This window comes from Meleagris gallopavo, chromosome 16 (assembly GCF_905368555.1).
Source record: "Meleagris gallopavo chromosome 16, MGAL_WU_HG_1.1, whole genome shotgun sequence".
In the NCBI taxonomy this organism is placed as follows: domain Eukaryota; kingdom Metazoa; phylum Chordata; class Aves; order Galliformes; family Phasianidae; genus Meleagris; species Meleagris gallopavo.
The window spans coordinates 3753724-3770293 of NC_139419.1; the positions used below are offsets into that span (position 1 = coordinate 3753724).

Sequence of the window (16570 nt, forward strand, 5' to 3'; positions counted from 1 at the left end):
TCTAGTTCTCTAGTTCTGAATGGACACATCTTCTAATGAGAGCTCATCCACGTTTACATTCTCCAGCTCCTCGCATGGCCAGTGGATGCTCCAGGGACTGTGACGGTGGTCACAATTGCTCCAGATTTCCACGGTGTTCACAGTGGCTGCATCACCAACCTGAAGAAGTACACCACTTACTACACATCAGTTCTGTGCTTCACCACCCCTGGCGATGGGCCACGCAGCGCTCCGCAGCTCCTGCGCACGCTGGAAGACAGTGAGTAGTCAGCACCAGTAGAGAATCTCAGTGCTCAGGTTTGGGTTGGCTGGAGAGAAAAGCAAGAATTGTGACATCTAGGTGCTTAAAATCAGGCCTCAAGTTGACAAAGCGGTGTGTAGTCTCTTGTCAAGTTAGTCTCCATCAGACAATGACCTCAGCTGGTTGTCCGCGTGCAATCTTTTTGCTGCTGGTATGTGAAAGGCTGAAGCTGAAATCTCCATGGTGTGGTTCAGCTAACGCAATACATCGTTTGTCTGTGAACCCTTATGCTCTTAAATTCATGTTCAGGTATCCAGATAAATTTGGATTGATCTGAGGAATTGAGCACCAGGGCTTCCTGTGGAAATCAATGATTTATTTAAGTTTGTTTCCTTCTGCTATTCAGTATATTGAAAATGTTTATACTATATTGCAAGTATTTGTATAAAGTAGAACAACCAGCATCGTGATGATTTAGTAGCTTCCGCTCTGCAAACTGAAGTCACATCCATGAAGTGAAATAAAAAAGCTAAATAGTTTTGCATATAGATTGTTTCCTGCATCAGAAATGTCTTGGCCTCTGTGGCTTCCTGGAACTGTTTGCTCAAGACATGTCTGTGGCTAACACATCCAGCATGTCTGTTCAGATGACAGCTGAGTTGCAGTGCCACTCATAGCTAGCTATGTGTCCACAGTGATCTTGGTTCTCGACAGGGTTTCTTCTCACAGAGCATCTCAAACACTGCTGCACATTTACAGATCCAAATAAGAATTAAAAAATATCTGCCACAGCCATTAAGATATTGTTTTTAGAAATACTACTTCTCTTTAACAGGGATCTTTTAGGTTAGTCAGTGTTCCCTTAAAGAAAATTCTGATTAACAGCAGCATTCACAGAAGTGAGGCTCAGAGTGCTAATCCATTTTTTCATAAGAAATCTTGAAAGTTTATGAAGAAAATTAAGTACTTTCCTATGGATTTTGATTTTGTGGCTCACCTCCTCCATATGCCCCAGGAACAGATTCTAGACTGAAGGCTTTGCTTGTTAGAAGGTTGCACAGATAGCAGTGCAACCACCAGAAATCTTATGAGCTATTAATGTGAACTGATATGTTTTTAACTGGAGTCAAAGCAAAAGGCACGGAGGAAAGAAAAACATGTGTTAGGTTCTTATGTGTAGAATGAACATTTTGCTGTTTTCTTAAGGAAATGAGGCCCTTGGCAGTGTTAATATGTTGGTTGTCTGTCTCAGATCCATTTGTCTTTCTGCCTCCAAAAAGATTTTGATCCCGTGGCTAATTGCAGGAAGCCAAAGATGGGCGGCTCCTAAGATTTCATGGGAATTAAGCAGCTGGGAAGAGGAAAGAAACAATTAATATTTCTGCTAAGGGAGAAATGTGCCTTAGAAACTATGAAATTATGAGAAGGGCACAGTCAGACACAGGGAATATTTTGGGGAGATGCTGGAATCACGTACAATTTTAAACTCCAGAAATTTCCATCATGATATATGAAACGACAGAAAGTCAAACCGGTTGTATATTTGTTGTATATGCAGACTTGTGCTGCACAGAGCTTCTGCACTAGAGATGAGCAACATTTTTTGATTCTGAGTCCTTCAGAAATGTTTTAGTGATGACTGAGAACTTCAGTGTAGCATGGTGTAATGCATCTTTGTGGAGGACTCGTTGAATCTAACTAGTTCCAGGATTTATGTGGTGGGTAAAAAGGTTTGAAAGGACTGTCATTCATGGTCTCAGGTGATCATTTTCTGTGTGTCTGTAAAGCCAAGTTGGGCAATCCTTTAAAAAACAGCGCAAGTAAATCTGTTTGCTGATGAACTGTAGGTCAAATAAAATGTGACATCCAGTCAGAAGCGATGCGTCCTGGCTTGGTGTAACCTGCACCTGCTTTTCATTATGGCATTAAAACTGGAACGCGATGGCAGGAGCTAATTGGAGTAAAGCTTTGTGAGTATGTGGCTTGCATGTGTGCAGATATGTGTTCCTGAATAGTGCATAATTGCTGTGCTCTCGTTGGGTATTCCCGAGATCGCTACCAGATCAGCACTTTTCTGTACTGCTTTGACTACTACACATCGCAGAATGGATTTGGAAATTTTCCTCCCTAGGATTGCAGAATTGCAAATGTGGTCACAGCCGACCTACTGGCAGGCTTCTTTCTTTATCGTAGCTGGAGGGGAATGAGAAACTGGACTAAAGCACAGAGGAAACAAAATATGAAATTGCAGATGAGAAATTGCCAACTGATGTCAGCGGAGCTGGAGGATACTCAGGCAGGGATCCAATGACAGAAGCAGAGCGAATATAAAGTGAACAAAAACTCCTTTTTCCAGTACATCGATTGAAGACAGAACAGCAGTTGGATCAAAAATCAGTCAGGATGTCTTCCTTGAAGATCAAAATTGAGGGAGGATGGCATATTCTTGACAGTCATTCCATTTTATGCTCTTTCATTGCACACTAGGGAGCTGAAATTTTTAAGAGCTCTTGAGCTACATCATAAAAATCCTTTAAAAGTTTCACACACTTGTATTCATTTTGCAGAAGATAGTTGCCATTATGCTGGACATTTTTAGAGATGTTTTGAGAAACTCTGTCCAAGTTTTGAGGCTGCCCTTGCTCTGACCTTCGCCTGCTGAAGGCTCCGTGCAGGCAAAGGGAGCACAGCCCCAAGGAAGCTGCACAGAGCAGCACGGGTACCCACACGCTGTCGAGGGGAAACAACAAACGCAATCACTTCCAACATTGCCAGCTTGATTGTTCTAATTAGATTAGATCAAGAAGAAAGACAGAGAACACATTGCATGCAGGTCCCCCGCTGCTGCTCTCTTCAGTTCTCTGCGCAGTTGGGATGATGACTAGATAAAATAATTTATGTGATGGTAGCCAGAGTGCTTCTTAACACCTTCCATCCTCCCCTCTCCCCTGCAGCTCTCACTGATGTTTCCAGCAGGCTTCCCTTGGTCCCAGCTCCATGTTGCAGTCCTCCAGCCCTAACCTTGCCACATGAATCACATCAGATGTAAGTGGGCTTCTCATGTTAACAGATTTCCTTTTCTGATTGCCAGAGCCGGGAGCTGTGGGACACCTGAGTTTCACTGAGATTCTGGACACGTCTCTCAAGGTCAGCTGGCAAGAACCTGTAGAGAAAAATGGCATCATTACAGGCAAGTATCAGCTGCTACTTTTTTTTTTTTTTTTACTTTTTTTTTTCTTTCCTCCAGTGTGTGGGGTAGAATGTATCACTGCAATGAGAAAATGTTTGCATAATAGAACATTTAGGGAGAACTGGTTGCTGCAAGTACTGGTTTCCTGGTTCATCTTTTGGGTAATTGAAATGTCAGCTAGGGCACATTATAGAAAGTACGGGTCCAATTACTGGCAGCTCATGATTGTGGTCACTGAAAAGGCAGTCTTTATTAGAAATCAGCTCCCCATGGAGTTGATGGTCTTGTTAAATCTTCTGTGACCTCCACCTCTGCCACTTTAAAGTCTGAAACTTTGTGAGTTGGGATTTCCTAGGTTGAATTTACAGCTGCAAAATCTGAATTGGCATTGCTAAGATTTGCAATCAAGACCAACCCTGAAATCAGCAGTATCCTTCATCTGTGATCAAGTGGCCTGGCTGCGGACTGCAGGACAGAAAATTTGCATTCATTACTTAATTCTGTATAAACCATCGCAGCAGTTCAGAATTCTTGTTTCTTTGATGAGCTGGCCATCTGACTGCTCCCTGCTATTTATCTATTTTTTCCATGCCAAAGTAGATGTAACATCAGCAACTTCATTATTTTTCATAAAGGCAGCTATTAATAGTGGAGAAAATCTCTAGCTGTTATCAAGAGAGGCAATGTTGCTTTCAAATGGAAAACTATTATTTCTGCACAGGATGGACATTCCATCTAACAAAGGATTTCAAGGTTGTGAATTGCAAGAAAACTCTCAGATTTTAAATGAGCTAAAATCATAGTTGAGAAGGGATCGCTTTGCATGGATCCAAATGTTCTGTTTTGACAGCATTGACATTTAGTTTTTAAATTAATAAATGTTTATATATATTTTTTTTAAGTAAATGGCTTTGGGGATTACAAAGAAAAGAAAAGCAAACAGACTCTTCGGCCCCTCCGCATTGTACCAGCCCAATTTCATGAAACATTTTCACTTTAGCAGAGCTGGTTATTTGGATCGGACTTGCTTCTGTTCGTGTTTATTCTGTGAATCTCTAAGGCACTGTTTATATATGTTACTTCCATGATGTTTACATTATCCGTGAGTTTTTTATGCACATATTCTTATGCCTTATAGCTCAGTAGCCTTCCTGAAATATACATTGATGTAAGTGGTTCAGGATCAAAAACTAATAACTTCTGAAAGCAGAGCAGTATTGATTCAGTGAGGATGTCCAAAGCCTTCAAGCCCAAGTGCTTAAATTTAGGTACCTAAATCCAAATCTAGTTATCTAAGCTGTACGGTGCAATATTCATCCATGCAAAGCTGCAGTTAGCAGCACTCTTAGTGCTGCAGAACTGTGCTCCTAGAAATGATCCGCAACCAGAATGGGTTGAAACTTGGTGGAGCAAAATGATGGTCTGCGTTATACTTGTGGCAAGGAGAAGGAGCTCAAGAAGAGTTCACAAAGAAATGCTGATGTAAAAAAAACTGGCAAGGTTTATACGGAAAGAGAAATGTCCTTAATGTCACAAACTACATTTAGACTGGAAAAGCAGCAGAAGTGTTCATGGCCCTGAGCACCTCAGGGGGTTGCAGAGGGCCACGTGGAGTTCTGAGAGCTTTTCCTCTTCATTTCTGCTCATTGCAACCTTTACAGGCACTTCTTGTTGCGTGCAGCAGCGCTGGGAGGAGGAGCGCACAGAGGAGGGGGCTGGCAGCCACCATGCTCTGGGAAATTGCCCATTACTCTTGCTGTAAATTTCAGTATCTTCCCCTTTCCCTCAGCAAACCCTGATTTATGAGGACCTGGATGCAGACGGACAGTTTGTGATTGGGTGTACTGCTCACTGGTAGAAAATTTACTCCAGATCAACGAAAAATTATTTCTGAAACTCCTCCGGCCATTAGTTTCTGTTAGGCAGCGTTTTATGGCTTTGATGGGTGCGATGGCACAGTGCAGGGCAGCTCCATGGCACCGTGCTGCTCCTGGTGTGTGGGCACCAAGGGAAGCACTGGGCTCCCCGTGCACACGGCTGGCAGAACAGAGAGCACGTTGCTACCAACCACATGTCCCAAAGTTCTGCCCATCTGTCAGTCATCGTGGCTTAAATGCTACTTGGGGGGATGCTCAGTGTTGTTCCTTTCCTTCAGCGTTGTTTCATCTGTTTTAGTTATGCATGATTACATCTGGCTTTGTGTCAGCTCAGCATATATGTGTGTGTTTTCTGTTTTTATACAACTAGAATTTATCCATACTTCAGGACTGAAATATCCGCAGTAAATGCTGCCTCTTTGTCTTTTCTCCAATTTGCATATGAACTGAAAAATATTTCCCAGCAAACATTTTTTCAGCAAATAAATACATAGAGACTATGTGCCTAATGGGCAGGAAAGCTGGGGCTCATCCCTGCAGTCACAGGAGAGAAAACAAAATGTTCAAAGAGTAATCACCAACATTTGATGTATATGCAAAGTTCATTGAGATGGGAGGGAAGATGTCTCAATCATTCGTGACTGCCTTGTGTGCAGTGCAGGAAACTTCTTGCTGCTTGTAAGCAACAAATGGATGGGGAGAGCATGAGAAGTCCCGTGCTCATTGCTTATTCTGTTTCTTTCTTTGAAAGATGCATTCTGTTTTATTCTAGGGTGGTTCCCCTTGATTCCCTCTGATGGTCCTTGTGCAGGGTTCAACACAGACAACACATAAAGTCAACAGAGTCCACAGATTTGTCAAAATCTTCATGCACGTTATAATCTTGCCATACTACACACATTCTGATCACTGCAAATGATTCTCAAGCTAAGGGCATCAAGTCATTCTAGTGTCTCTGAGATACTGGTTAATTACTGACTTAATTGAATCCAATTTAACAGGTGGGACGTTTCAGACACTTGCTTAAAGCTTGCTCCAGGTGAGCTTTCAGGAGTTTTCCTCCTTCCCCCAGGTAACGTGTTGTCAGACAGGTGGTTGCAGTGTAGCTCAAATGGTTGAAGTATCACCTCTCTGCTGTTTATCACTGCCCTTTCACCTGAAACATAATTAATGACGATGCGAATAGTCTGAGTCCATTTTCATACAAATATGTTAATGTGAAATTCTGTCAGTGATGGCAGCTAGCACCCGAGGGAGGATAACATCTCACACCTTTCAAACTCTCTCACAAATGAGCGTCTTACCATGCTTGTAGTTCATGAGATGATGCTTCCCTGTTGATCAAAACCATAAGGTATTTTGCTATTTTAATGTATTAACCAGCTTAGGTTTAAAATAATAAATAAATAAATAAATAAATAAAAGCCAACAACCCCAACTGGTTTAAATTCCCCATCTTATCTGATGGGAACAGGAACCCAGTGGGGAGTTTCTCTATCCAGCTTGCCTGGTGCATGGTTCTCTCAGTGGGGTTCCTTTCTGTTAGCCCTTTTCATTCACTTCCATTTCACAGGCATTCAAGAGCTATGGGTATTTTTTTTTCCTTTTTTTCCCCTGAGTCAAATCACAAAGAAAGCTGCAATCAAGCAAACTTTTCAGACACACTCTCTGGAGACTGGTGCAGCAAGGTTCAAGTGGGTTCAACTGAGAATAAAGTGGGACTACTGGGCAGGAGGAAGACAAGCAGATTCGGAGATAAAATTGAGCAAATCAGACAGTAGAAAGTTTCAAAAGTTCTTGGAAGGCAAATGGTTATAAAAGTGATAAAAAGAAATGAGTTTTGGAGCCCGGTTATGATATAAGAATAATGTGGGGGTCAGGTGAGTTCAGTCCTGGACAATAGATTGGCTATGCTACGGTTTTGAAAGAAAGGATAATGATTCACCCTGCTAAAGGATTTGTGTGAGGAACAAGCAGTGGGGAGTAGGGGTTTTTCTGGTTCCTAGAGGAATCCCACCATGTTTCTTCATGATCATCATTGTTAGGTTTGTAAGTATTTTCAGATACACAGCAGCGAAGGTGGCTTCAGCCTGGAAAAGAAGTGGCCCTACTCAGTGTATATAGATTTTTAATGAGGTGTTCTAGATGGTGAGAAAATGTTTTATTTTCCAGTGTTTCTTCCTATTCATTGTGCAGAGTTCACAGAATGAAAGTCTGCCTTTCTGTGAGATTATCCTCGGGTTTCCTAATCATTGCACAGCAAGCACTGCACATTCATAGAAAAACGGAGAGACTCCATTGCGACTCCATGCCCCATGTGTAATCTGATGGGCAGTGCTTATCAGAAATAACAGTATTACAAAATACTTAGTTATTTAAGTCAATGTTTATTTTAACTTTTTTTTTTTTTTTTTTCCTGTTGATAAAAGGTTTCCATCATCACAGAATCGTAGGATCATAGAATCATAGAGGCGCTCATTTTGGAGGAGACCTTAAAGATCATCAAGTCCAACCACAACTTAACCATACTACTTTAACAGCCCTCCTCTAAATCATGTCCCTGAGCACCACATCCAAATTGTTTTTAAACACATCCAGGGATGGTGACCCGACCACTTCCCTGGGGAGCCTATTCCAGGTTGGAAAAGACCACTAAGATGATCTAGTCCAACCATCCATAGTAATTACCATTCTATAACTGTCCAACCATAGCACCAGTGACACAAGCATGCCTTACAGAAGCATTCATTTGCCAGTCTCTGGGTTATTGCACAACAGTGCTTTAGGAGAAAAGCCAGACCCCACCACTGCCACAGCCCCTGACTGCTGTGTCATTGCTTTCCAGGCTACCAGCTCTCCTGGGAGGTGTATGGCAGGAACGAATCCCGGCTCACCCGCACGCTCACCAACACAACTCTGGAGTACAAGATCACGGGGCTCTCATCTCTCACCACGTACACCATCGAGGTGGCAGCTGTGACTGCGAAAGGGAGCGGGTGGGTCACGTCCTCCACCATCTCATCTGGGGTGCCTCCAGGTTGGTGAAACTTCATGGAAGGGGTTAAAACGGGCTGATTTACATGCACACCAAGGGTCACAATGGACTTTGATTCAGTTATAATAAATCTGGGTTTGTTTATGTAGCATCAGAAGTCTTTACCGCATAATTTAAAGCTAATTCTTAGAAGGCATTAAAACATTAAAATGAAGATTTGAAATTACCAGAAAGTTGGGTTTTGTGATAGAAGTGTTTTTTTTGTTTTTTGGTTTTTTTTAAAGTTGTAGAGATTGCAGAAGGAACAGACAAAGCAATAAAGTGGATAAAGTAAGGAAGCTCTTGATGTTTACAAAGTAACGTAAGGAGCAAGCCTGAATTAATTAAAAATTGGTGCTGTTGGGGAAAAGTAGAGTTTGGATGCTGTTAAATGAGAAAGGTTTTTCTATTTTAAGTAGTATAACTTATGTCACCTGTGAGAAGACATTTGCATAATGAAACTGAAATCTTATTTGCAACATTTGGCATCTGTGGCCTGAGAAAGATTTGGAAAGTAGTCCTCTGCTGCATTGTCTGAGTTTCCACTTGGGCCCCTGTGCATTATTTGATTTAGCATTTTGCATTTGGATTTTAAAACTCAGCACTCTCCTTCATCCTGTACACAAAGCAAACTAAAAAGCCATTTCAAACCTCCAACCAGCAGTTTCTGTTAATTTATAGGCTATACAAGTAGAACTTTCCAAAGTGGAGCAGTTAATGTACATCACTGATGGTAATCCATTTTTTCCCTTTTCTGGTGTTTTTGAACTTTTCTGTGTGTCTTGAAGTACGCTTGCCTTTCTTTCCCCTAATCACAGGTAATTGTGACAAGTTGCAGGCTGGATCAATGCCGTGCTGCCTGTCGTTACCGAGATAACAGCATTATCCTGTTTGGTCAGAGTTGGTTTATCGATCATAGCTCCCACAGATGTGAAGTAAATATCAAGAAATATTGTGTATTCATGCATACTAAAAACTACATGCCAAAAATCTGCCTATTTTTGCCTGCTGCATTTGCACATAGTAAAACATTACAAATGATTACTGATTATTGTACTAATTTCCATTGCTTATGAATGCAGGTACTATTGGAAATTTATTCTGAACAATCTATATTTAATCCCTTTCCTGGGCTTGTTTTTGTTGATAATTCAGGCAGTATTAAAAATGTAAATTCCACTGTAAGCTTGACTGATGTGAGGCAACGATCTGATTGGAGCTACAGATTTTTCCCCATAGAAGGTCACCCTCTTTATTTACAGCAGAAATTTAAAAAAGAAAAAAAAAAATCATTTTGCTTTATGCAGCCATCAGAAATGGCTTATAAAACCCATCTATTGTAGATCAATATGAGAAGCATAAAACCCTTCCACTACCCAAAAACCTGGGAGTCTTTTTCCATTGTTAATATATTAAAGCTGTATATACCGTCAGAAGTAAAATAATTACAATTCTAGACAAAAAGCAGTGCAGCAGAACTAGGTGCCTTGGGAAGTGCCTTCCCTCAGCCACCATGCTTTGTCTGTTAGTCCACCTCCCCAAAATTGTAGCTGCAGTTCTGTAGAGGGACTCTCTTCATTTTTGATCCGTAAAATGCAGTGCATGCTCAGAGCAGCAGAAATTGTAATGTTGCATTTAATACTTAGCCACAAAAAATCCCAACAATAAAACCAATGCTATTTGCTCTATAGTAATTGTTATAAAGGTATTTTCTACGCCGAAACGCTGCCATCCTGTGCTTCAGTGCTTTACACCAAGAACATTTCCACCTCTCATGTGTGTTTCTCTTTCTGCAGAACTTCCAGGTGCTCCATCCAACCTGGTGATCTCCAACATCAGCCCTCGCTCTGCCACACTTCAGTTCCGTCCAGGGTATGATGGCAAGACCTCCATCTGCAAGTGGATAGTGGAAGGCCAGGTATGGCCCTGACAGAGAGCTCTCATTGAGTCAAAGAAGGATCATCACAAGCAACTCATTCACCAGAGTTTGGTCCATTTATTTTAGAAATGGTTTCAAACCTGAGTTTGTGTCCTGATAGGTTCATATTCAGACCAGGTGCCAACCTGAAATTATCTCATAGAACAGAAGTATAGGGAGAATTGCAGTGAACGGTTGAGATGCCATTGTTTGTGACACTGGGTGTATTTGTGCCATTTTGTAAGGGAATATCCTGAGGTTTTCTGTCCAGGCTTCTAGATTTGAATAGGCTGAATTCTCACCTTCCTCAGACTTAAATGATATTCCTCTTTCTGCTGCCATTATGCCTTGGAGGGCTTACATATTCCTCATTTGTTTTCCTGACAGATGAGCTTTGCTTCTTCCTTTCCACCCACAGATCTTTATAAATAATATAATCTGTTTTTAAGACCAAATGTTGGACTTTCTAAATCACCGTCACCACTTAGACATGTTGATACAATCACTTCACTTGATAACAAGACTGCTGTGAACAAGTTGGTACATTTTGTACAATTTACATACACATTATTGCATATTGCAGAATTAAACGCTGAAGTTTTATAACATGGTGGCTTGGCACACTTTGGGAATCATGTGTTGGAGCATTGCATTGGTATTGGTAGGAATTCAATTCTGTAATCGAGAATTACAAAAAGCCACTGAAATTAAATAAATTTGAGTGCTTTAAAATGGCAGTAATTATTGCCACAGTGTTCATCCACATCCTTGAAGAGCCGTTAGTACCAAAAGCAATTGGAGGGTTCTTGGTGTGCAGGCAGGGAAGAGAGGGGTGAGTGTTCACAGACACCTGTCAGCATCTTATGCACTGCTGGTAAAGTCAAGGGACTGATGGTTCTGGTAGATCCTGGATCTGCCAATGTTTGCTCCAACAGCCAAAATTACAGCAGAATCTGTCATGCTGAGTCTGAGCACTGTTCAGCTTTGGCACAGCAAGAAACATTATTCCAAATGGATTTAATACTTGGAAAAAAAAAATCTCGCTCACATGATTAACAAGAAATCTTTTCAGTTATGCAAAGAAATTGATGATTCCTTACTGATACAGTAAATCCTGTTTCCAGGATGACAGCTGCCTGTAATCCTTTGTTCACAGCCCCTTTCTGCCAGCATTTTATTCAAACTTTTCTACTCTCTGTGCAATCTCACAGCGCCTTTAGCCAGGCTAAACCAGGAGGTCAGGTTCTCCGGTTCTCCTGTCCCCTCTCTTCATCCACATCACTCCCAGCAAGACTTTCTTGCTCCTAGCTTCTCTATGCTGTCATACCTGGAGCTGCTGTAGGGCTTGACCCAGCCAAGAACAAATGGGTTACAGACAGATCAAGTCTTTGTTCAGACAGTGTGCAATCAGAAGAGCCACACTGCAGGGCAGGAGATGAGAAGGTGGTGATGGGAGCAGGAGTGGAGGGCAGGAATGTCTCTATCCTGGCTTGGAGCTAAGCTGCCCTGGACCTGCCCCGCTGGGTTTTATGTCTACCTGTCCAAGATGTACAAACTTTCACAGAACAGTTATGCCATGATGAAGAGCTGTCCTGCATGTCAGTCCACGTCTCCCTCTGTACAGCTGGGTGGTAGTTTTGCATTGGACACCCCATTTATATTGTACCTACTCATTCATCTCTCCTGGGGCTTCACCCTTTCTCTAGACTTCTGTGTCCTCACAAGCGTGTTTTTCTTCCTTCTTCCTTTATGTAGCACAAGACTTTATTGATGAGGGCAGGTCTAGAAAATCTTCCAAGTGTTCCATTTTGGCCAAGTGCCATTTTTGAAGTCTGATACTTCATGAACAGTTTGAATGAAAATACAGCTGGGAATTCCAGTTTATGTGAAATTTTTTACATCTGGCCTTGGCTTCTGCTTTTTGTGCTGGGATGTAAATTGACGGGATCCACTGTGGAACTAATTCTCAATTATGTCAGTGAACATGAGAGGAGACTCAGGTCTTTAAGATGTTAGTGCTGGTAGATACTGAAATATCAAGCGTTGAAAATCCCATTTCTGTGTTTCTAGTAAAGCCACTTTCTGTACTTCTGAAAGGATTTCTTAAATCTTTTTTCAGCAGTTTCTCTTCTGTCGTCACATTTAGACTGAGAGGACTGGAGCAAACTGGATTTCCAAACCAAAAGCTGCAAAAAAGTACCAATGCCATTTAAAAAGTATTTCTAAAATTGCTTTTCCATTACATGCAGTATAATCTAAAGAGAAGAGAGTCGAATGTGATATAAAGGTTTTGCAGACACTTGCTCAGAAGGTCCAAAAGTAATGGTCTTGTGGCATTGACACTCAGACTACATGTTCATCCCCAAAGAGTTTCAGTAAATCCTCCCTATTACCAGCAATCATCCTGCACTCTCAGATTCAGAGTATATATTGCAGACATATTTTTCTGGCAATTTGCAATGACGAATGACTATGAATCCCTTAATATGGTTTCGTGTTTGCACCCTCTCTATGCTGCAGCAGATTCCGTTTATTTTGCTCTTATTTTTCTCGAGGTTTTGTTGGGAGAAGAACAGAAATGGCAGTGTCATGGCTATTCCTTGGTATGAGTATGGGCCACAACACAAGGCTTTCCATGGGCTGATGAGAGAAGCTGGGTTGACCTCTGTTGCACCTAATTTGTTTTCAGGTGATTAAAATTATTGTGCAGACAGCAGAAGATTTGCAGCACCTCTTCACAACTGGCATTCAGGTGTTGCACCGGTCAGAGAGCCATGAGTACATGGGCTTGCTTAGAGGATTTTCTTAACGCCTTTCTGCTATTTTAAGAGAGATTTTCTTATAATATTATCATGAGCAGCAGCAGAATTGGAAAAGGGAGTTTCAAAGTACAAAAGCCTTGACAGCATCCTCACTGTGTTCTCTTGTAAAGCTGTGAGTTGGGACAGACTTCGCTTTCGCCATGAATTTGTTGGGTTTTGTCAGTGACCCAGATAGGACTCATCCATTGTACGAGGTGATTCTCTTGGTGTCATTTTCTCTTCAGAGCTGGTAAATAAAGTGTCTGAAGCCCTGACAATATTATGACTTTGCCAATCTTTAAATCAAAAATGGGTGAATCGATTTAAGGATTTTGTGGGAAAAAAATGGCACCCAGGCTGACATCCTGTGCACCAAATTTCTCCCAAAGTGATTTCAAATGCCTGAGTTATAGACCTCTATAATGAAAACTCTGACATATCTTGAACTATAGCAGAACACAGGGTACTTCTGTAACGCACAGAAACATCGTGTTTCCCTATCCTGCTGTTAGTGTTTAATAACTGTTCACAATTTTGGAAGCATTACTGTCTTAAAAGAAAAATTGCAGCAAATGATTTGACATTCCAAAGTTAATTTTTTTTTGTTGAAATTTTTTTAAAGTGGAAATTCTGCAACTTCACCTACATAGTGCATCCCATCAGACAATGTTAAGTCAATTGATAAAATTTGTAAAAATTACCGGTTTTAGAAAAGGAGAAACTAGTCCGTAGAGAAGTAAAAGGTTCTGACATCATTTCCAATATTGCTTTATACCATCTCATTTCTGTAATAATAAATGAATGTGATCTTTTATTGAACATAATGCCTTGGTAACAGCCTAGAGATGGGGATTTATACGTGGCTGATAGTTATGGGGAATCATATGAAGCGATGCGGTGGAGATAGGTATTTTAATTGTGGCAGTTCCTGCTGATCTCCTGGGGCTCGTGGCCCTATTATACTGAGAACTGTTAAGATGCAGAGTACATTTCTTAAAGAGTTTTTATGCCGATGGCAACAGCAAAACAGTTGGTGTTCTCATCTGCCTCCTAAAACAATGCACACATGAATACGTGTGCATCTGCCACAAGCATAATCCTTTTCTGAAGTTTGAGGATACTGCTATCCAAAAACCAACAGTAAGAAATAAGCCTGCAAATTAACTTTATTTAAAGCAGACTGGCTCACAGGGGACTCTGCGGCCCCCCATAGGACTCTCTTATCCTAACCACTGCCCATAGTTCTTTTTTGCCTTGTGGGAATCCCTTTGTACTCTGATTTTTGAAACAGAAATGTTTCCTCTGATCTAACATCAGAGTTCTTCAGCAAAAAATAATTTCCTTTTCGTTCAAGAGCCTGAAACTTGGAACCTGCTAAATGCCTTGCAGAAGTTAAAAATATAGGAGCCCATCAGTGAAGATTCTCTTCCAAGACTCATTTCTGAGATAATTGCTAAATAAGTGAAACTTGTACTGAGTAACAGTCACCTAGAAATGCTTGGCTGCACGATCAGAAATCACGCAGCAGTCCCCATGCTGCTTACCATGCTACCCTCGAGCTGAGTGCCCTCCTGCTTTGGAAAAGCTCCCCACAAAGGCAGCAGACTCTTAAATGTGCTACTGACTGCAGCAGCAGATCAAACCCTTGAAGTTGCCCAGGTGCTGGCATCAGATCCTGGCACATTGCAAGGCATTATTCTAACTAAAGCAAGCTCCTCATCTATTTGTTTTAAGAAGTTGTACTGAATTACAGAACTCTGCCTGTGCTTGATATCTTCTACTACTTCTCCATCACAGCCTTTCAGCAGAGAATGAGCCTGAAGGAGGTGTACTGGGACTGTCTGTGCCCCATGTCCCCCAATTCCTGAACCAGGTAGCAGCCACCTGTTACCTGCTGGCTCCTGAGCCTCAGGGCAGCCAGTAGAAGCGACTTGGTTGTCACTTTCCATTTCCTTATAGGATGTACCCATCACTCCTAGCAGGGAATGCATTTAAAATTAGAAAGATGTGTCCTGGGATGGCTTCTGAGGGACTTGCCTTAGTCCTGGGCACATAAGAGCTTTCACCAGCTCTCAATCAGTAAAAGATCCTTAATATTCCCCCCTTTGCAGCCAGCTGGTGAATGCACGTCTGCAGAACAGGCAGAGGTTTTGGACACCTCTCAAGCTTGAGTCAGTGCTGATTGTTTACAGTCCTTTGGGCCTATGAGTCTGAACCATGTGGTCCTTAATGTGGATTAATGATCTGCCTGCTGCTGCATAACGATTGAAACCTGCAGTCTTTTTTTTTTTTTTTTTTTTTTTTCCCTATGCAAGTAATATTTTTACAAGGGTTTATTGTTCTTAGAATATAAAAAGAAAACTCTAATGCACTCCTGGAGATTATTTGCAGCCTCCAAAACACTGTGGATGGTTGCTGTACAATTACTGCAGCACTTTGAATTGATGTTGTTAAGAGCAAGGAATTTCGTTAAAATAAGCATTCTACAAAGCATTTTCTACAGAATTAATCACAAACTTTTTATTAAAAGTTTTCAGTGTTTCTGTGACTGAAATCAATCCTCTCTATAAAGGACATTTGGATAATCTATAGCATCTCTTTGTTCTCTGTGTTCGTTTTAAGGCAGTTCTGTGTTCCCAGGCAGACCTGCATTGAGCTGCTTCATTAAGCCTCTCTATCTAGGAACTTTACCAACATTTCTGGAGCACCGGTGGGTCTGGGAATTTCAAAAGGTCCATAATTTATACTGACATCTTTTTAATAAGGTCTTTGGTGTGTATCAGTGTATTCGATTCCCATCAGTACTCAAAGACCAATCAACACCTTTGCAAGCACCTTCCTCCATGGAAGCAGTCCTCTGCTAAAAAGATCACCAAAGCTTCCTCTCACAATGCAATGCAGAACTTATTTCTTTGGCCTAATTTTCCTTGTGTCATTTCTTCATGCACAAACATAAGTATGCAGCACATTGACTCCAGAGCGAGCAAAGGACTAAAACATCTATAAATAAATCAGGCTGCTTCTCTTGGAGGGGAAAAAAAAAAAAAAAAGAAAGTGAATGAAACCTAATTTTCTGTTTGAAATACTTGGGATTTGCTAGATAGTTTGGGCTGTGTTGTCTTTCAACTGCCTTGATAATGTCTATGGCTGTAACTAGTATGCAGATGTCGTAAAGATTAAAGAAGGTTACTCTTTTCACAGTAGGTTGTGAGCTTCTGAAATTTGTTGCCAGAGCAGTGTGTGTAAGTAGATGGTGTCAGTAGGTTTCAAAAAGGATTAGTCACCTTCATGGACATCAAGTCCATAAATAGATGCTGAAGGGAATAGCTGCTTTTGTCCCTCCAGTATCCCTGAATACAGAATTGTGGACACCAAGGTAGGGTGAGGGAACTGACTTCAAATGTGGCCAGGCTCCTGGCTCTGACCAAATGGTGTTTTCTGTTGTTGGAGCTGGGATGCCAGCTGTCTGGAGCGTTTGTCCATCCCTGAAGGGTATTTGATGAAGCGGG

At 41.4% G+C, this 16570-nt stretch overlaps 1 protein-coding gene across 10 annotated transcripts in view; it reads left to right on the forward strand.

The window, feature by feature from the left end:
* The window catches only part of SDK1 (sidekick cell adhesion molecule 1), a 362240-nt gene that overhangs the window by 262560 nt on the left and 83110 nt on the right, over positions 1 to 16570 (forward strand). For all 10 annotated transcript variants that reach the window (XM_085237875.1, XM_085237877.1, XM_085237878.1 and 7 more), the window contains 4 exons: positions 67 to 259; positions 3333 to 3431; positions 8154 to 8345; positions 10139 to 10260. In XM_085237875.1, the coding sequence (XP_085094001.1) occupies positions 67 to 259; positions 3333 to 3431; positions 8154 to 8345; positions 10139 to 10260 (606 nt within the window). The remainder of the gene's footprint in view (positions 1 to 66; positions 260 to 3332; positions 3432 to 8153; positions 8346 to 10138; positions 10261 to 16570) is intronic.